The sequence below is a fragment of the Rhamphochromis longiceps genome, linkage group LG16, assembly GCF_057381845.1.
Source record: "Rhamphochromis longiceps isolate RC_006_pf linkage group LG16, R_longiceps_female_GT1.1, whole genome shotgun sequence".
Classification (NCBI taxonomy): Eukaryota; Metazoa; Chordata; class Actinopteri; order Cichliformes; family Cichlidae; genus Rhamphochromis; species Rhamphochromis longiceps.
The window spans coordinates 4,279,560-4,300,369 of NC_140572.1; the positions used below are offsets into that span (position 1 = coordinate 4,279,560).

General features: G+C 42.9%; 2 protein-coding genes across 2 annotated transcripts in view; both read right to left on the reverse strand.

The window, feature by feature from the left end:
* LOC146650421 (protein NLRC3-like) overlaps positions 1-20,810 on the reverse strand; it is a 159,237-nt gene that overhangs the window by 71,460 nt on the left and 66,967 nt on the right. The window lies entirely within an intron of this gene.
* Positions 1,484-9,514, reverse strand: LOC146650424 (uncharacterized). The gene is made up of 3 exons (XM_085385485.1): positions 9,300-9,514; positions 2,936-4,288; positions 1,484-2,618 (listed from the first exon to the last, which is right to left on the reverse strand). The coding sequence occupies exons 1-3, from the start codon at positions 9,315-9,317 to the stop codon at positions 1,926-1,928; spliced, it is 2,064 nt and encodes a 687-aa protein (XP_085241611.1). The 5' UTR covers positions 9,318-9,514; the 3' UTR covers positions 1,484-1,925.

Sequence of the window (20,810 nt, forward strand, 5' to 3'; positions counted from 1 at the left end):
CATTGAAAAAAAAAAAAAACAATAACAGGATATAATCAGATTGGTTTTAGATATTTAGTAAAGGTGATCACAAGGGAATCCCACCGACTAAAAAGGTATCAGTGCTTGCTGTACATATCTGTGGGTGCAGCAGCAGGAGCTCAGGGACTGGGGATGCTCTGCTGCAGAATCAGTTGGTTCTATCAATACAGTATTAAATGTTAACAGGTTCGATATAATAATCGTAGAGTAGACAGTGGTCCCTCATTTATTGCAGGGGTTCTCAGAATAACTAGCCCCTGGTCACAGTTCTCACAATTGATTCTCAAAGTGCAAACCTTTGTAGATTGCAAAACGTAAAAGTATTATTATGCCGCGGTTTGTCTTCATCTGCCTGCCACTTTCGTGCGCCTTTTTCCCTCGCGGTGCAGGTGTCTATTTCCGAATGAGGCTCATAGTTATGGGTGTTTTTGTGCTGTTTTTTCTATTGGACGCGATGGTTATCAAAACCAAACGTGATAAATTTGGCAAGCGCAGGAGATTTGTCAATCAGGCTGCAGAATGCAATGCTGTACTGTGCAATAAAAAATCAGCGAAAAAGCAAAGCAGTGACGGATGAACAGCGGGACCACTGTGTGCTGTTTATTAATAGACAATAAAATATATTCCTAAATGACAACATGCATAAAAGCAGAACGGTATTTGTACGTCAGTGGGAAAATAGCGGTGGCTTGCTAGCTTTTGTGCGGCTTCCCCGGGTCAGTGAAAACTTTCAAAAGAGAAATGAATGAACTTACCAGGTTGCCCGATCTCTTCACATATCTTCCTCCAAGCTCGGTCCTTTTTATTCCTGTCTCGGTACTGAAAGCAGCTGGTGTTGTACAGCTCCGAGTTGTTTGCTACCGCATTGATTAGCCTTCCCCTCCATTGAAGTATGAAAGGCTTTGGCTGGATCTGCCCCTTTGACCTAGGTAACAGCCACGTCACCAGGCTCCTGATTGGTTGTCGCGGCGCGATTTGACGCTGGAGTTCAGATTTTTCCAACTCGAGCGGTAGACGCGAAACGCGCGTATGCACAAAATGCAACACAAAAACTCACGCGCGTGGTTTTATTCGCGAGTCAAACACGCCAGACGCGCTACACTGACGCGTCAAAGTCTCTTCTTTCATCTTCTGTATCATTCAGTTTGCATTGGTAATGCCCATTATTGTAATGCTTTTTTAAGATGAGCAAAACTTTATTTCACTTTGGGTTAGCTGGGATAAGTGATGGATGGAGGGAATTTTACTTCAGCCACAGAAATCCTAAACAGGAAGGAGGAGCAGAGTTACAGTGGATCACTATCCAGCAGGGAAACAAGGTTTATTTCAATTTCTTGGCCATGAGTGAGATTTACTGAGTGGGCAAATTAGGGAGACGACACCATCAGATCCCGAGCCCTCCATGTGTTAATCAAGAGACGGCTGCTGTGCTACATCCATAAATAATGAATAAATTAGGAGCTAAAGCTGAAAGGACAGTTTATTTGTACCATCTTCACGTGAACACATTCAAGAACATCACAGATGAAGAAACATTAAAAACTTCCACACTACATAAAGCAAGAAAAATAGTTTTTCTTTCAGGTGGTTTCAGAAAAACAGAAACATCAAACATCTCCAAGACTCTCTTTGAAAGAACTAAAAACCTTTGTTCTCATGGTCCAATCATGAGTGAACTCCCCGATGAAGCCTTGTGTGCTAAAACATGTCAGAGTTTTAAAGGTTAAACATGAGTTTCCAAAACGTTTTGCTGGAGAACAATGAACTATTTGACTGAGTTTCAATCATTTACAGACGAGCAAAACCAGGACAGAGAAAAAAGGACAAAACTGACTCAGTAAAACAACAGAAAAGAAGATCCCATGTAGATCTGTATTATGTAGAAGTTCAGCCCAGCAACCAGTTCAGTTCAACACAAGTTTAAATGATTCTATCTGAACTCTGTGGAGCCTGATCTCAAGCTTTTTGAGTCTGACACAGAAACCAGAGGATCTTTCTGTGTCTTCAGATTCACTGTGATCCAGTGATGGGAGTGATTTCAGCCCTGAGTGATCGCGCTGATGTTTGCACAGAGCAGACAATGAGGTGAATGTTTGGGCACATTGGTAACAGTGAAACAGTTTATTAGTAACGTGGGATCGTTTGTGTGCAGAGTATGAACTGAGATTCCTGAAGCTCTTGTCACACTGGTCACAGCTGTAGTTTCCTTCTATGTGTGTTCGTTCATGAATGTTATGATGACCTGACCGTGAGAACCTTCTCTCACAGTGTCTGCACTTGTGTGGTTTCTCTCCTGTGTGGACTCGTTTGTGTGATTTAAGCTTCCATGCAGTGGTGAAGGATGACCCACACTGATCACAGAGGTGCTTTTTAACCCCACTGTGAATCAGTTCATGTTGTTTTAAGTGATGTGATGTGGTGAAGCTTCTCCCACATTCTTTGCAGTATTTCAGTTTGTCTCCAGTGTGTCTACGTTGATGTGTTTTAAGGGCAGCTTGCCGACTGAAAGTTTTTCCACAGAGGTCACAATGAAAGTCTTTGCCACCACCACAGTGATGACAGGGTTGAGAACTGGATCCATCTGTGTCGCTCTGCTTCTAAACAAAGACACAAAGACAGTGTAAGTCAGTCCTTGTATCCTGAACGTCGCCTGAAATAAAGAGCATCTCTGCAGACGTCCAACTACATTTGACTGTTTCAGTTAACACACTCAGTTTACTGGGCTGCAATAACTACAATACTACCACCATAATACTACAGTAATACTAAAATCATAACTGAAAGGAAAATCTGAATAATCACTCAGAGCTGCTTTTCCATGCAGTAGAATTGCTAACATGCTAACACAGTTTAATGAGCAGAGTTGTTCCAAACAGTCAGGCTAAAATGACAAGATAACAATATAAATACATACCTCACAGTAGCTGCACTTGTAGACTCTCTTTCTGGTGTGGATCTGTTGGTGTCGTCTCAGGTGATGTGGAGCTTTAAAAGTCTTCTCACACAGGTCACATTGATAAGGTCTCTCCTCAGTGTGGGTAAACATGTGTCGTTGTAAGTGTGCGTCTGTTGTAAACTGTTTGCCACACTGTTCACAGCAGTACACATCATGTCTGGTGTGAATGCGTAGGTGTTTATTTCGGTTCCCTCTCTGGCTGAAAGTTTTTCCACAGATGTCACAGCTGTATGCCTTAATTCCAGAGTGGGTAACTAGATGAATCTGTAAGCTGCTACTGCGAGTAAAAGCTCTGCCACACTGATCACAGCTGTACGCTTTAACTCCACTGTGGATGAGTTGGTGTTTTTTTAGGGAACCCTTCAAGGAAAAAGACTTCCCACACAAGTCACAGCTGAACGGTCTCTCTCCAGTGTGGATGACCTGATGCTGTTTTAGTGAAGCCTTCAGAGTAAACTCCATCCCACACTCGTCACAGCTGTATGCCTTAATTCCAGAGTGGGTAACTAGATGACTCTGTAAGCCGCTACTGTGAGTAAAAGCTCTGCCACACTGATCACAGCTGTATGCCTTAATTCCAGAGTGGGTAACTAGATGACTCTGTAAGTGACTACTGCGAGTAAAAGCTCTGCCACACTGATCACAGCTGTATGGCTTAATTCCAGAGTGGGTAACTAGATGCCTCTGTAAGTGGCTACTTTGAGTAAAAGCTCTGCCACACTGATCACAGCTGTACGCTTTAACTCCACTGTGGATGAGTTGGTGTTTTTTTAGGGAACCCTTCAAGGAAAAAGACTTTCCACACAAGTCACAGCTGAACGGTCTCTCTCCAGTGTGGATGACCTGATGCTGTTTTAGTGAAGCCTTCAGAGTAAACTCCATCCCACACTCGTCACAGCTGTATGCCTTAATTCCAGAGTGGGTAACTAGATGCTTCTGTAAGCTGCTACTGTGAGTAAAAGCTCTGCCACACTGATCACAGCTGTACGCTTTAACTCCACTGTGGATGAGTTGGTGTTTTTTTAGGGAACGCTTCAAGGAAAAAGACTTTCCACACAAGTCACAGCTGAACGGTCTCTCTCCAGTGTGGATGACCTGATGCTGTTTTAGTGAAGCCCTCACAGTAAAACCCTTCCCACACAAGTCACAGCTGAACGGTCTCTCTCCAGTGTGGATGACCTGATGCCGTTTTAGTGAAGCCCTCACAGTAAAACCCTTCCCACACTCGTCACAGGTGTGTTTTTTCTCTCCCTTTCTTCTGTGAGGTTTGTCGGCCTCCTGAGAGCGCTGACTTCTGGCTCCATGTTGGTCCTGCAGTGACAGAGATACAAACAGAGGCAGTGAGTGAAATGCAGTCGTGGAACAAACTCAACCTTCAAACTCCATTAACACTAGTTTTAAACCTGAAGGTGGAGCGTGGCACCAAACACCTTAAAGGTCTCTTATCCCCACCTGCTGGTAGTTCTAACACATTACATCCAACCTGCTGTTAAAGATAATTCTCTCACCCCCGTTCTCTGCGGCCTGCTGGAGCGGGGGGGCTAGGAGGAGTTGGCCGTCCGGCTGCGGTCTGGGGTGTGGGGCCTCCCTGCTGCTGCGGAGTCGGGGCGGTCTGCCTCTCCCCACCGCAGGGAAAAGGGTAACACCACCTGGGTCTTGGTGCAGTTCCCCCCTCCAGGGGCAAGGGTACCTAGACCCGGTTTGTAGAGTACGCTTGGGGAGTGTGATCGCGTATACAGTGTCTCTTTATATTTGTCTCCACCTCGGTTGAGTGTGAAGTGCACATGAGAGCATGAGGGTGGGAATGGATGTTTGTGTCTGTGTGTGCCTGTATGTTTGTATTTATATGTCAGGTTGGGTATCAGACACCACCTCTCTGGGGACATCTCGGGCCTTCCAAGGTTTGGAGGCCTATCTCCACCCACCACCACTTCCCCTGCCGGTGGCGGACTCCCTCAGGTGTCGGTGCGTTGGTGGTTCTTTGTATCTGGGGGTGGGCATCCGGGTACACACCGGCTCACTCCTTGGCGGCTCGCTCAGGCCATTTCAGAGGTGACCGAGCCCCTGGCCTCTCGGCCTGGGGCTCGGTCACTCAGGCACAGCTGGCTGCCGGCGGAGCCCACGGGCGCATCACTGCAACTCCCCCTGGCTTCTGCTCCGCGGCTGCTGAATGAGCCCTCATCTGGGACTCTCCTTAGCTCTTACTGGGACAGTGGCGCAGCTGCCCCTCTGTGGGTCTTCCTTGGTCTCTTGTGTTCTGGGGGCCCCTGGATGTCTGGAGTTTTGATCTCCATACCCGCTTGATACCATAAAGGACAGGGCTGTGGCTCCCCACACTCCCTAGCAGATCATTACATGGAGAAACCTTTGGAATGCAAGCATGCTGATCCACACAGGTATGCACACAGGTGTACACATGGGTATTCACAGACGCGGACTAAAGCTTTCTTGGCTGCTGCCTCAAAGCACACTGTGCGCTGTCTATCTTGCGTGCTGAACAATATCGTCTATTATTTAGTAAATATTGATATCTATGACTAGCTAGTTTATTGTGATGGTGCTTTTTTTTTTCTATTATTATGTTGCTCTTTGTTGTTTGCTGTCTCCTCTGTTTGTTTTTTTGTTTTTTTTCTCCATACAGGTGACCCAGGAGTTTTTTTTGTTGTTTGTTTTTTTTTTCTCTCTTCCCCCCCTTCTCACCGTCTCTTCTCCCCTTTGGTTTTCTTTCTTTCTCTCCCTCTCTTTCTTTCATTCTTTCCCCTGTCCTATTAAAAAAAAAAAAAAAAAGATGACAAAGGATGAACTGAAGCTCCGCCATCACGTGATGTCGCATACTGCTGTTTCTGATGTCACTTAAATAAAAAAAAAAAAAGATAATTCATGACTGTTCAAACACTAAAATCATGCCCATCCCTCCTGATTGTACACACACACACACACACACACACACACACACACACACACACACACACACATTATTTTATAATTTAGATTATTTTGTTGTTTCCTATTACATATTTCTATAATTTGTATAGATTTATACAGAATTATTCAGTGATAATAAATCCTATGTTTGTTTATTCTAAAGGAACCCCGTTAGCTTCCACAACAGATGTGGCTCGTCTTCCGTCAAATACTCACATAAAATATTACACAATAAAGTGGATTCAAGATATCCACATAATTTCACTCTTACATCCACAGTGAGGTTTCACAATTGTTCAAATATAAGCAATCAATAATAATAATATCAATAACATTGAGGCACATTACACAAATTTCAAAAACAAATCATGTCTTACAATATTTACAACAACTAAAAGCTCTGTAAATCGGCTTTTAAGTGTTCATTGAAGTTTTGAATAATTCTCTAATTTTTTAAGGCAACTTATTCCACTTAAAAGTTGCTCTAAATGTAACAGTTTTACAAAACGTTACTTTTAACTCGAGCATTTACTAAATTGCAGTTTGTTGAAAACTGTGTAATATGATGATGTATTTCATCTGGATACTGCAGCTGAGCAGAATAAATGTGGTGTGTTTAACAGAATTGCTTTCTTTAGAACTACAAGTAAGCCATAGAATATTTTAGCCTGTACAGGAAGCCAAGAAAGGTTATTATGCATTTGATCAATATTAGTATAGTATGAACATCTTCACACTAATCTGGACGCCTTATTCTGGACTAACTGAAGTCTGTTAAGATCTGTCTTATTAGCTGCTGACCAAATGATTGAACAATACTCCAGATGAGACATTACTAGTGCATTAATGACATCTTTCATAATGAAGAAGTGATACACAAAGAGCATTTCATAGCCATAGCTATGCCTTGTCGGCAGAGTTATGTGACATTAGTGATGTTTGTACTTTCAGCGTTAACTTGGTTTTAAAGCCTTTAAAATATGCGCCGTTCAATAGTCGACCTTAATCTGACAGAGAATGTGATGATTTTGTGGATAATTAAAGTCAGTCATATATCCACAAACACAACAAGCTGAAAGTCAGTGATGCTGCTCGGTTTGCAGTCCTGAACATCACGGCACAAGCAGGATCCACTGCACTGTTAATGTTAGCTGTGTTATATTGCTGCCTCTGTTCGGTGGTGTCGAGCCAAACGCACTTTAACGTGTGTTTGAACGAGCTGACGGTTCACTCGTTAAGCTGAAAGAAAGATGCTTTAATCACAGCAGTCACACATGTGTCCACTGCACCATCTGGAACTCTTCTTGTTTACACTCGTAATAACACAAACACTAAATCCTGCTTCTCTGGTGCTGTTGTGTAGCAGTGTGTACACCTGAGACTGTCACCTGTCTGTCTGTCCTGCACTCTCTCTCTGTTTCTTTCTCTCTGATTGTGGAATAAGAGTATGAACATGTGTTTATAAGTTACACTTGTGTTTGAATCCTGCAGCTTATCACACATTTGATTTCCATGTGTGACGACTGCAAGTGTCCAGAGTGAGGACAGACTGAGGGAGCCACTGCTGCACATCATCTGTGAGGCTTTGCAGCCCTGATGATCCACCAGGACAAACTCAGCAGTGTGTGAGGAAGAGGAGGAGGAAGAGCCAGCAGCAGCTGACAGATGGAGAGAATAGACAGACTGTTCCCTGTTTGTGAAGGACTGCTAGGAAAGTTTAACATAACTGTCTGTGCTGAATCAGTCTTATTAGGTAATGTTCAAATAATGTGATCATCCCAGTGTTTCCAGTGTGGGAGAAAGTACTCAGGGCCTTCAAGTTACACACTATGAAAGGCAGCAACAAGTTTAATGTTCAGAAACCTAAAGTATGTATCAGCAGCAGGATGGAGCTAAAATAAATGTTTGTTTCAGTTCTATGAAGCTTTGAGTATTTTGGATCAGCAGCTGCTGTGTTTGTTGCATCATATTGCTGTAACTGTTTATATGCTTTATATATTCTGAGCTAAGTTGATCTATAGTGTTACATCATATTCTATAAGGATGTTATGTGTTTGTAGACTTTCTGCCCAGTTTGACCCATAAAGCAGACGTCAGCCTGTTTAAGGCTCTGATGTCTATTCTGTGTGACTTAAAGCAGTTATGACATGGTCTGATTTTCTCACCCAATAAAGGAATATTTCATATATCAGTCTACTCTTCATTCTATCAGACACAGTTATCACAGCTCCTACATTTGCTTTTTACACATATATGTAAGCATTGAGCCAAATTTAGTACCAACATATTAAATAAACAATATTTGTCTCTTATATATGACACATGTGTATACACACTGTCACAGATACTTGTCTGTGAGTGAAGTGATTAATATAATAACTATAATATTGGCCATATTATATTTACATTACCACAGTGAGATGACTTTAGTCTCATGAACAACATCAGCTAATTGTTATTTACAGCTAATCTTAAACGACTGTTCAGCACAGAAATGAAGCCCAACAATCATGTTTCACAGTCCTGTGGTCTCAGCCTCAGATACTCATCAAATCACACAGAGCTCATGTAGAAACAAATGAACTAAATATGTTCTCCTTCATTTCTGTCAAACAAAGCTGTATGAAACGTTTCCAGCTGTTAGTATCATGGTTGCTAGGCAACCTGGGCAGCGCGACGGAGGCTAGACGTCCCATTTCACGAGCCTACGAGCCTCGCACTTCGGCCTTAGCGGTCTTTGAGTACGTGGCCCTTGAGGACTTTAAAGCTGCAGAACCTGAATCGGGATACAGCCATGATGATCTCCAGCCTCGTGCTCGCCAACATTCTCACCTGAGTTAAGAAGACGATCACTGAAATGGTCTCAGCAGGTCCTTTGATGACAGCAATGAAATGCAGTGGTAAGGCTTTTTGGGGATTAAGTTCGTTTTCATGGCAAAGAAGGACGATGCAGTTCATCTGATCACTCCTCATAACATTCTGGAGTGCAGGCAAAATGCTATTATAAAAACTTAAGCAGCAACTTCTCCAGGTTCCAATATTTATGCAATTCTCAAACCTTTTGGCCACGACTGTATAACCTCTTCTGAAGTTTAGTGGATATTATACATGGTTATGCTCAGGATGTGTCGGCCAGTTTCCACTGGAAACGCCTTTTGGTTAAACTGTCAGCGAGGAATTTGCATTTGCACTGTTACATTTTTATATAACTTTAATGCACATAAACAACAGCTGCTTGTTTCAGTGAAAATACATTGATGGGTTTTTAATAAAGTTGTGCAGCTGTAAAGTATTTTGTCTGCTGTCAATTCTATCGTCAGCTACATCGTTATGGCAAATGTTCAAATGTATATGGTGATAAATATCTTTGGTCATATGGTCCTGCTCTGTCTGTCACCTTCTGTGTTGAGCTCATTGTTTCCTCTGTAGTGGCTGAGCTGAGTCCAAGTAGCTGAAAATGTTCCTCTGCTGCTCCGTCAGACTCTCCTCCTCCTGCTGATCAGCTGGGACACAAAACAGATCTTTGTTAGGCTCCACACTGCACTGAAGAGTCAAAGTGTCTCATATGTTCATCTGACAAGTAAAAGAACACATTTTTGTTTCCCGAGGTGGGCAACTTGTTGGAAACAAACACAAAAGGTTTGAGCACTGATACCTGCCATTGCTGGCATTGAAAGATGCAACGCCAGCAATGTGGATTGTCAAGACTCAAACCAATCATCAGGCAAAAACAACAGAGATCAAATGTACCGCATTTTGATCCGGGACGTAATCTGCATGAAAACAAGCGCTCACTCTTCCTGCTCAACAAATGACAAGGGCGGAGCCTTATACCACGTGATACAGAAGCTGTGCCGTGTGATGCTAAAATTAGCAGGGAAAAAACCACGGAGAGCACGTCAGGGATGACGAGAAAGTGACAGGAGAAAATCCGTCCCGGTCAACCACCCAAACATCAATAACGGGAACCTTATACAGCGCTTCCCTATACACGTCGAACTCCCGCAGGCACAAAGACATTACGGAGGCTATCACTTATCACCTGACCAAAGATATGGCTCCATCAACACTGTGCAAAACGAGGGATTTAGGAAAACGATCAACACCCTAGACAAACGCTACACAGTGCCGTCCCGCAACTATTTTTCTATTGTTGCACTACCTGCTCTGTACACGCAGCGTCGAGCAACGGTGGAGACGGAATTTCAAGCAGGACAACATTTTGCTGCAACAACAAAACGTGAGACATTTGTTGTTTTATGTTTATTTATTGTTATGAGAGAATCATGATCTCAATTCTAAGCCAAAAAATGGTGATTCTCATTTTATGCAAAATCGTGCAGCCCTAACATTAACACAAAACTATTGTTTCACCAGAGAAACACACATGAAGAGAGAGAGAGAGACAATAACAGCTACCAAACAGTCGTCATAATTCGTCACACAATGAGAAAAGGACAAATCAACAAGTAACAATGACTAATTAATATTAAAATCTGTAACATAATGTATTGTTTGGAGTTTAGTCTGACTGGTTCAGGATGAGCTGCCATTATCCAATCACACGTCTGCTTACCTGCATCTTTTCTCTTTTTTCTAACCTGAGCACCTGATGGCTTTGAACTTTTGTTGTCCATCTTCCATTGGTTTGAATTTTGCGCTCCAGTACAAACACAAATCCCCCAACCTGAGGATCAGCACAATTAACCTAACAGCAGGCACGTGCAGGGGGGGGGGGGGTTAGAGGGGCTTGAGCACCCGCCCCTTTCCTGATGGGTGCCCAAGGTGCCCTTTTGTTGAGGCAACTTTTTTTTTTAAAATATTATTATTATTTTTTTAATGTGTGTGTGGGTGCGGAGTCCTGTCTGTGCCCCTCAACAATAATATTTAACTATTAATCACAGTTTCGCTAAATAAAAGGATCTGGCTTGCACATTTAACCAATGATCACCCTTGACAGCAGAACGCGGTGGTTACGAGCCGGGAACGAGCTCACAAAGAGCACGCGCATTTGTTGCGGTCCGGAGCTGTAGGAGAAACACAAGTTAACTCAGAGACACAGACTGATGCGACACAACCAGTAAGTAGGTGTACAGCGCACACTGTAGTGTGTAGCACCCAGGAGTATTAGCTTATTACGTACACGTTGGTAAGCTGTCTTGTTGCTACTGACAAACTGAAACAAACGAGCGTGCTGTGTGTGCAACAGCGCGACAAACATTACCTGTCCTTTTATTAACTGCACAGGTTAATAACTCGTACAGCGTAACTAGCATGACGGAGTTTATATACTGCTGGGCGGGTGCTATGAAGTTACTGATAGTAAATTTTATTTTATGCTTAAGGTTAGTTTCTCAAATTTCTCAAAATCTTAACAAATTGTGCCAATCCATGTTGCACCAGCTGATTTATCATCAAAAGTGGAGAAGTCTGTGACAGAGGAGACAGAAGAGCAGCAGAGAGAGATGGAAGGGCAAGAGAGAGAGATGGAAGAGCAAGAGAGAGAGAGATGGAAGAGCAAGAGAGAGAGACGGAAGAGCAAGAGAGAGAGACGGAAGAGCAAGAGAGAGAGACGGAAGAGCAAGAGAGAGAGACGGAAGAGCAAGAGAGAGAGACGGAAGAGCAAGAGAGAGAGACGGAAGAGCAAGAGAGAGAGACGGAAGAGCAAGAGAGAGAGAGATGGAAGAGCAAGAGAGAGAGACGGAAGAGCAAGAGAGAGAGACGGAAGAGCAAGAGAGAGAGACGGAAGAGCAAGAGAGAGAGACGGAAGAGCAAGAGAGAGAGAGATGGAAGAGCAAGAGAGAGAGATGGAAGAGCAAGAGAGAGAGATGGAAGAGCAAGAGAGAGAGAGATGGAAGAGCAAGAGAGAGAGAGATGGAAGAGCAAGAGAGAGAGATGGAAGAGCAAGAGAGAGAGATGGAAGTGCAAGAGAGAGAGATGGAAGAGCAAGAGAGAGAGATGGAAGTGCAAGAGAGAGACATGGAGCAAGAGAGAGACATGGAGCAAGAGAGAGACATGGAGCAAGAGAGAGACATGGAGCAAGAGAGAGACATGGAGCAAGAGAGAGAGATGGAAGAGCAGGAGAGAGAGATGGAAGAGCAGGAGAAAGAGATGGAAGAGCAAGAGAGAGAGATGGAAGAGCAAGAGAGAGAGATGGAAGAGCAGGAGAGAGAGATGGAAGAGCAAGAGAGAGAGATGGAAGAGCAAGAGAGAGAGATGGAAGAGCAGGAGAGAGAGATGGAGCAAGAGAGAGAGATGGAGCAAGAGAGAGAGATGGAAGAGCAGGAGAGAGAGATGGAAGAGCAGGAGAGAGAGATGGAAGTGCAAGAGAGAGAGATGGAAGAGCAAGAGAGAGAGATGGAGCAAGAGAGAGAGATGGAAGAGCAGGAGAGAGAGATGGAGCAAGAGAGAGAGATGGAAGAGCAAGAGAGAGAGATGGAGCAAGAGAGAGAGATGGAAGAGCAGGAGAGAGAGATGGAGCAAGAGAGTGAGATGGAAGAGCAGGAGAGAGAGATGGAGCAAGAGAGAGAGATGGAAGAGGAAGAGAGAGAGATGGAGCAAGAGAGAGAGATGGAAGAGCAGGAGAGAGAGATGGAAGAGCAAGAGAGAGAGATGGAAGAGCAGGAGAGAGAGAAGAGCAGGAGAGAGAGATGGAAGAGCAAGAGAGAGAGATGGAAGAGCAGGAGAGAGAGAAGAGCAAGAGAGTGAGATGGAAGAGCAGGAGAGAGAGATGGAAGAGCAGGAGAGAGAGAAGAGCAAGAGAGAGAGATGGAAGAGCAGGAGAGAGAGATGGAAGAGCAAGAGAGAGAGATGGAGCAAGAGAGAGAGATGGAAGTGCAAGAGAGAGAGAGATGGAAGAGCAAGAGAGAGAGATGGAGCAAGAGAGTGAGATGGAAGAGCAAGAGAGAGAGATGGAGCAAGAGAGAGAGATGGAAGAGCAAGAGAGAGAGATGGAGCAAGAGAGAGAGAGAGATGGAAGAGCAAGAGAGAGAGATGGAAGAGCAAGAGAGAGAGATGGAGCAAGAGAGAGAGATGGAAGTGCAAGAGAGAGAGAGATGGAAGAGCAAGAGAGAGAGATGGAGCAAGAGAGTGAGATGGAAGAGCAAGAGAGAGAGATGGAGCAAGAGAGAGAGATGGAAGAGCAAGAGAGAGAGATGGAGCAAGAGAGAGAGATGGAAGAGCAAGAGAGAGAGATGGAGCAAGAGAGAGAGATGGAAGTGCAAGAGAGAGAGAGATGGAAGAGCAAGAGAGAGAGATGGAGCAAGAGAGTGAGATGGAAGAGCAAGAGAGAGAGATGGAGCAAGAGAGAGAGATGGAAGAGCAAGAGAGAGAGATGGAGCAAGAGAGTGAGATGGAAGAGCAAGAGAGAGAGATGGAAGAGCAAGAGAGAGAGATGGAGCAAGAGAGAGAGATGGAAGTGCAAGAGAGAGAGAGATGGAAGAGCAAGAGAGAGAGATGGAAGAGCAAGAGAGAGAGATGGAAGAGCAGGAGAGAGAGATGGAAGAGCAGGAGAGTGAGAGCCAGGGCATCGATTACTTTGCTCGCCCTGAACCTGCCATATTACAGGCCTTCTTAGATTACCACCCACAGCAGAACAGTAGCAGTGCAGTTGTGATGAGGGTGTTCAGCTGTAAAGATGGCACCAACAGGAAGTGGCTTACTTATTGCAAAGAACGCCATTTATTGTTCTGCTTTGTGTGTCTGGCATTTGCAAGGCGGACTGACACCAGCACATTTATAACAGGCATGAGTGACTGGCGACATATACATCTGCGCACAGAGGAGCATGAAAAGAGCAACACACACCAGACCTGTGCTGAAGCTTTTTTCTTAAGGTGCTCAAAAGGCAACATCAGGAGCTTGTTTGCTGGCAGTCAGTTGTCAGCTCACAGAGCACAAGTGAAAAAGAGACTGCAAGTTTTAGAGCGTATAGTGGATGTGATCAAAGTACTTGGGAAGAGGGGACTCAGCTATAGGCATGTGGAGAATGAGGCTGCATACACTTTAGGTGATAACACCATCGATCATGGTAACTTTCTGGAACTGATTGTGTTATTAGGCAAGTATGATATGTGCCTTGGAGAACATTTGAATGACTGCATTGAAAAAAGCAAGAAGTTGCATCAGACCAGTGGATCAAGAGGTAGAGGATCTCTCATCACCCTACTCTCCAAAACAACTGTCAACTCAGTGATTGATGCACTTGGCCATCTCCTTCAAGAGAGCATCGCCAGTGATGTCCAGAAAGCTGGGATGTTTTCTGTTCAGCTAGACACAACCCAAGACATCACAGGTTATGATCAGTGTTCAGTAATCATCAGGTATGTTACTGAGTCTGTGCAGGAGATGCTTGTCTCCATAGTGAGGTGCAAAGCATCCACGGGGCAGTACTTTGTAAACTTGCTTTCTGGAGTTTTAGAGCATCTGAATCTAGACAAGGCCATGTGCATTGGGAATGCAACAGATGGTGCTTCAAATATGCAGGGCCAGTACAAAGGCTTTTCAGCACTTATGACTGCCCAGTCTCCAACTCATGTGCATGTGTGGTGCTATGCACACATACTTAATCTTGTGATTGCTGACACAACACAAAGTGTCATTGAAAGTGGATCACTCTTTAATTTACTTAATGACATAGCTGTGTTCATCAAGGAGTCCCATCACAGGGTTAATCTGTGGGAGAAAAAAACCGAAAACACAAGACACAGACGCCTCAGTCCAATAGGTGAGACACGGTGGTGGGCCAAGCATGATGCCCTCCAGAAAATCTTTGGACATTTTGGAAAACCAGATGATGGCCTCTTCGTTGATGTAGTGCTGACGATGGAAGCCATTGAAAAGAGGGAAAAAGAAAAGCCAGCTGTTCGTGCCAAAGCACGAGGCTTTAAAGAGGCATGAAACTGTGTTAACAGCACAGATATTTCTTAGAGTGTTTGAGCAACAACTCCTCTGTCAAAGTACCTCCAGTCAAAGGGGATGGACATTCTCTCTGCCCATCATATGGTGACTGCCACACAAGATGGCCTCAAAAGTATTGCCAGGGACTTTCCAACTGTGAAGACAGCTGCAGACACATTTGTGAAACAGACAAATCAAAAACTAGAGGAGAGGGAGAACAACACAGACATGGAAGTGGAGGCTGAACTACCTAAAAAGAGAGCCAAAAGGAGAAAAGGCATGGCCGGAGAGATGCCTGAAGATGAGTTGCAAATCAATGCTGAGAAATCATATGAGGTGAAAGTGCACAACATCATCCTGGACACAGTTATTGAAGCAATCCACAGACGATTTGTCATACATGGCCCTCTTCTTGCCGATTTGGCATGGTTGGACCCCAGGAAGTTTAGCCAGGTCAGAACAGTTTCTCTTCCAAGTAATGCATTTCAGAACCTCAGCGCCTGTCTACTTAAATTTGACAGCAGGGCTACAGTTAATAACCTTCAGTCAGAACTGAAACGTTTTGCTGAACAGTGGGAAAGGCTTAAGACATCACATGTAGATGAGTACACGACCAGAACAGCAAAGGACAGATCTGAAGAATGGGACGAAGAAAGTGAAATTGTGACCGAAAGCTGTGGTTCTTGCAAAAATTGCCCACTGTGCTGCTATCAAATACTCAGGCGGTTCAACATGCTGTCTGATGCCTATCGTCTCCTTGGGCTGGCATACAAGTACCTGCTGACCCTCTCCCTCACTCAGGTTGCCTGTGAAAGAACATTCTCTACACTCAACTTCATTAAAAGCAGACTCCGAAGCAGCCTGTCTGCAAACAAGCTGGAGATGTTTATGCTGATGGCCACTGAAAAGGACATTCTCATGTCATTGGACTCTGACATGGTCATTGACAGGGTAGCTGAGAAGAGTGACCTGCTGAGAAAGCTCCTTTTGTAACCTGGTGAGGTGAAATAAAAATGAGCAAAACATTCCTAATTATCTATTGTTAATATTAAATTCAGCTTTATTGTTATTGCCTAAATGAATACGTTTAGTATCTACCTTCACTTCAAACAAGTCAAGTGATTGGTAAATGCTTAGAATTTGTCCATCTTAATAGACAGAATAAATATGAGATTGGAGTATTAGGCATTTATAAACATATATTCTTACAGTCTTAATCTGTCATTGTTTCATTTCAGATGCTGTCAGTCATTTTAGGAGGACTGACGTGTGTTCATTTTAAGTAAGTACTATATGGAATATGATTCAACCATTTTTCTAGAGTAAGCATACCAGTACTGTCATCGTCTGAAAAAATCTATTAAGTACAATTCTTTCTCAACCTTCACTGTCTGTCCTTTCACTTCATAAAGGTTTCCATGTCTTAAGATATGTTCAGTGTTGCTGCTGTGGAAGTGTTGTAGGTGACCTTTTATTGATGAGTGAATAGTCTTTGGTGATACAATTCAATCATAATCTGTCCTTTATAGATTTTAATATTCATCTAATCTTTATTCCTTTCTGTCCTGTTTGTCAGGGTCTGATCATACATTGTTTGTTTAAGAGGTTCGAGACCATTCAACTTTTTAAGTTCATCAACGTAAGTACTAGTGTATATGATTTCTCTAATTCCTTTCTGGAATAAAGATGCCAGTACTGTGATCATCTGAGCAAGTCCATCAATTGCCATTCACAGTTCTTTGACCTTTCACTTGTGTCCTGTTTTTCAGGGTCCCATATAATTTCTTCAGAAGTAAGTACTGTATATGATGCCAGTATTTTCCCATATTTTCTAGATACTGTATTAGTACTGTGTGTAAAATGCCATCAAAAACTCAATTAAGTGTTATTCTTATTCTTCTTTCTCACCTTTCTTTCTCTGTCTCCTTTCATATTTAAAGGTTGCTGTGTTAACAAAATATATTGTGCTACCATGCTGTTTTCTATTGTTTTGGTAAATAAATACTTTATGAAAATATCTCTAAATCTGTCATTTATTAATTTTAATATTAATTAATGATCATGTCTCACCTCTAGTGTTCTTGGTCTTAATTTCAGGTTTCTACCATGTGTTGTAGATAGTTCAGGAGGTTAACTCTACCAAGCAGTCTTTTTGTTTCCGCTATGTACTGTTTAAAATCCCGAATAGGGAGAATGGTGTAGGTTTAACTTTATTAGATTGATACATATATACCAACAAGGCAGTGTACATCAAAGCAGTTGTTTTCATGCAAAGGCTTTATGGTTTTTCCTATAGCGATTGACAGACCACGTGACTTTGCGCATTGCATGCCGGGAACTCCTGGCAAAACAATCCAAGTACCGCATCAAATACAAGCATTTGCAATTGCAGCACCACAAAACGTTCATTCTCTGGTTCCAATACCTTCTTGTTTTTTCTTTGCCGCACAAAAAAGGTATGTACAAAACGACGGAGAACAATGCCGGTCCGTACAAAGACAGACTCGACGAAAAGACAAAGAAAAGATACGAGGAAAAATCAAAGGAGTGAAAGGGTCAGACCCTTACGAGCACACAGAGGGACAAAAGACGTTAGCGTGCTGCCCAACTTTCACCACGCTCAGATTTATAATTATACGGTTCTTGGAGTGAGTGCATACACTCATGAAGTTTAGTAACTTCAGGTCACTGCAACAAGCCCAGGTACAGTTTACCGACGGATGGGTACAGGACCTTGAAATGCACCGAAAGACCATCGTACGAACAAAGGTAAGTTTACCTTTGTTCGTCTCACAAATCGTCGTCATAAATACACATTCGTTAACCGTGTATTAATATAACCTTTGAGCTCAACGGTAATTAATACTTTTGAATTTCTCAGTGGAATTTGTTTAATTAAATAACAACAAACATGACAGTTAAACAAATAAATAAGGTTAAAGGAGGTTAAAAATACTGTTACAAATAAATACTGAAACAAAAATTGAACATTGGAACAGCTTTATATCCTTCACACTGAAAAGCTTACATGCAAAGCAGAACACAGCATTGTTCTGCGGTGAGTACACTAACCAGCTCCGGTGAACCTTTTCTCCATTGGGAAGAATTTTGAACTTAAGGCTAGTGTGAAATGCTCTTCCATCAGGCCCCTTTGGAAAATTAAAATCAGAGCTGACATTAAAAGGACTTCTCCGCACAATTTCAACACGATCAGCATCTACAATGTGAGCTGGCCAAAGAGCAGGATCGGTTGAAGGGGGCACACATGTCTCCACAGTGTCACTTTCTGATAGTCTCTCAGTGACAGGACTCTCAGTGGTACTTGTGTATGGAACTGTACCTGAACTGGTGGTTGATGGTTCTTGTTCTTCTTGGCTAGGGATTGTTGCAGGGTCTACAATGGCTGGTGGTTGATGTCCAGGGATGGCACTACTACTGGATGGTTCATCCTGTCCTTGAGATCCTCCTTGAACATATTTAAGCATTGACCCTGCATACAAGAGAAAATATTCAGGGATTTTACAGAAATACAATTTTGAATCTACAGTAGGCCTACGAAAGATTGCATTATAAGACTAATAAATTAAGTAAGTCACTGGTACATTTAAAAATTACTAACTATATTTTACATGTATAGATTTTCATAATGGCAAATGGCAATATAAACATGCTGTACATAATTTGATATAAATGCGCAAGTAGGAAATCTATATTACTGGAAGATATAGGTTTCATATTACAGTTTCACCAACAGATGTCGCCCTTGATCTATGAACCTAAAGAAAGACGAGAACTATTTATGTGTTCAGACGTCAATGGCATAAATAAGATATGCGTCTTTATAGATATCCTGAAATGCAGCAACATACAAAGTAATCTTGTCTAATCTGATAATAATACTTGACTGCATCACTGACCTATCCCAAAGTTAAGGTTAATCAGTAGCATGCATGACGTTAGCCAGCTAGCAATCTGAGGAGGGAAATGCTAGTCTCACGAATCACGATAACGTTAGCAATCGTGACTCACGATTGCTAACGTTATCTGAAAACCGTCAATTGAGTGACCATGATGAGTTGCTTTTAGTAGTCCATTCTATATTCATATCCACAACGTAAACAAACTACCCAACATCAATCATTTGCAACATTTGTTAACACAGTATGAACACTGCTAACAGGAGCTATCACAGAGTTGACGGACATGAGCGTGCAAGCAAGGGCTACAATAATGAACTTTTTAAATTATTATTATTTAAACATTGCCTTACCGTCAAGCGACGCCTGAGTTTCATCACGCTTCCTCTTCTTCTTTCTTTTCTCCGCTCCCGACTCCTGTTGCCGTTTCGAGGCCATGTTCAAACAGGTGTTTACCAATTATAGAACAGACCACTGGGAGTGGGGGGGCACCAGGAGGAGACTGGAGACAGGGCACAAAGCAGATTCACCCCTTTTCTCGGGAAAATTGTTTTATGTTGCTTTTGTATTGTTTAACCATATTAATGCATATGATATTTATAGTATTAATATGGTTTACTTTTTTTTTTTACGACCCTGATTTTTTTGGTGCCCTACCGGCCATTTGGTGCCCTACGCAGTGTGCGTTATGTGCGTTTGCGGAGCTACGGCACTGCACTCATCGATCGAGCACATCGAGTGAATCGCCAGCGTCCCAAACAAAGTCATCTTCCTCGGCCCATCATCTTGAGATTGCACTACTACCACATTGGTGAGGAAATTCTGCTGAAAGCTGCAGAGAACAAGAACCTGATGTATAAGGGTTTTTAAAATAAACATCCTCCCAGATTTCCCTCCCTCTGTTGGAAACGCAGAGCCGCATTTGCAAATATGAGAGGAAGACTACGTGGGATGACCGGCGTCAGGTACAGACTGCTATACCCTGCAAAGCTGTTAGTGACCCATGGTGATGTGAGGAAAAGCTTTACCGATCCCAAAGAGACCGTAGACTACGCGGAGAAGCACCTCTCCCACCCACCTTCAAATGTATTAAAAGCAAGGATATATCTATATGTCTAACGCTGACACAGCACTGTGTTTCTTCTTTTCCCTTTATATTCCATGTAAAGGTGAATATGGAGCGTTTATGGAGCTCGTTTATTGACCAGCTGTCAGTTAGAAGGTAAGAGTTACTAGGTTAACAGAGGTTAGCAGTAACAGTACGGGGAAGTATATTGTGTTGTTCTTTTGTTGGTTTTTATTTTATCCTACTTTACTTTGTTATTTTGATTTTACCTGTTGTGAGTGCTTCCCGTAATTCTCCTTTTTCTTGCGCCGCTGCGGCCAGAGTTCACAACATTACATATTTTTGTATCTATAAACAGGAAGCTGACACTCTCCAGACTTTATCAAAGGTGTGAGCGTCACAGCAGAGGCCTTTGTGTCAACGTAGCTGAAGACAAAACACAGAAACACATGAAGGAGATTTTCCTGGCCTGGATTTTATACAAATATTCTGCAGTACATCAAAAATGAAAGAAAACCATTAGTCAACATATGAACATCACCTCTGAAGTTACAGAGCTTTGATTGGAGACACAGCTGAGCGTTTTGCATTTTGCATAATTAATTACATAATTAATTATGTAACCATAATTAAATGGTTACATCATCTTTAAAGTCCCCAGAGATCAGGAAAAGGGCCTGAGGGTGCTGTGTTTGGAGTCTGCTGGTTACAGTGTGCAGGACCTCACAGGCTGCTGCAGCGTTAGCAGAGGGCGGGACATACACAGCTATCATAATCACGTGTGTAAACTCTCGTGGTAGATAGTACGGTCTCATGCTAACCGCTAGCAGCTCAATGTCCTTACAGCATAGCGTCTCTTTGATAGAGAAATGCCCAGAGTTACACCATCTATCGTTCACAAACACAGCCAGACCCCCTCCTCCCTTCTTACCACTCTCCGCTGTTCTGTCATAAGAGGCTCAGCAGCTAAAGCAGCACACCTGGGTCTCCCAGCCTATTAAAAGCAGCCCTTTGCTTCACCTGCTTC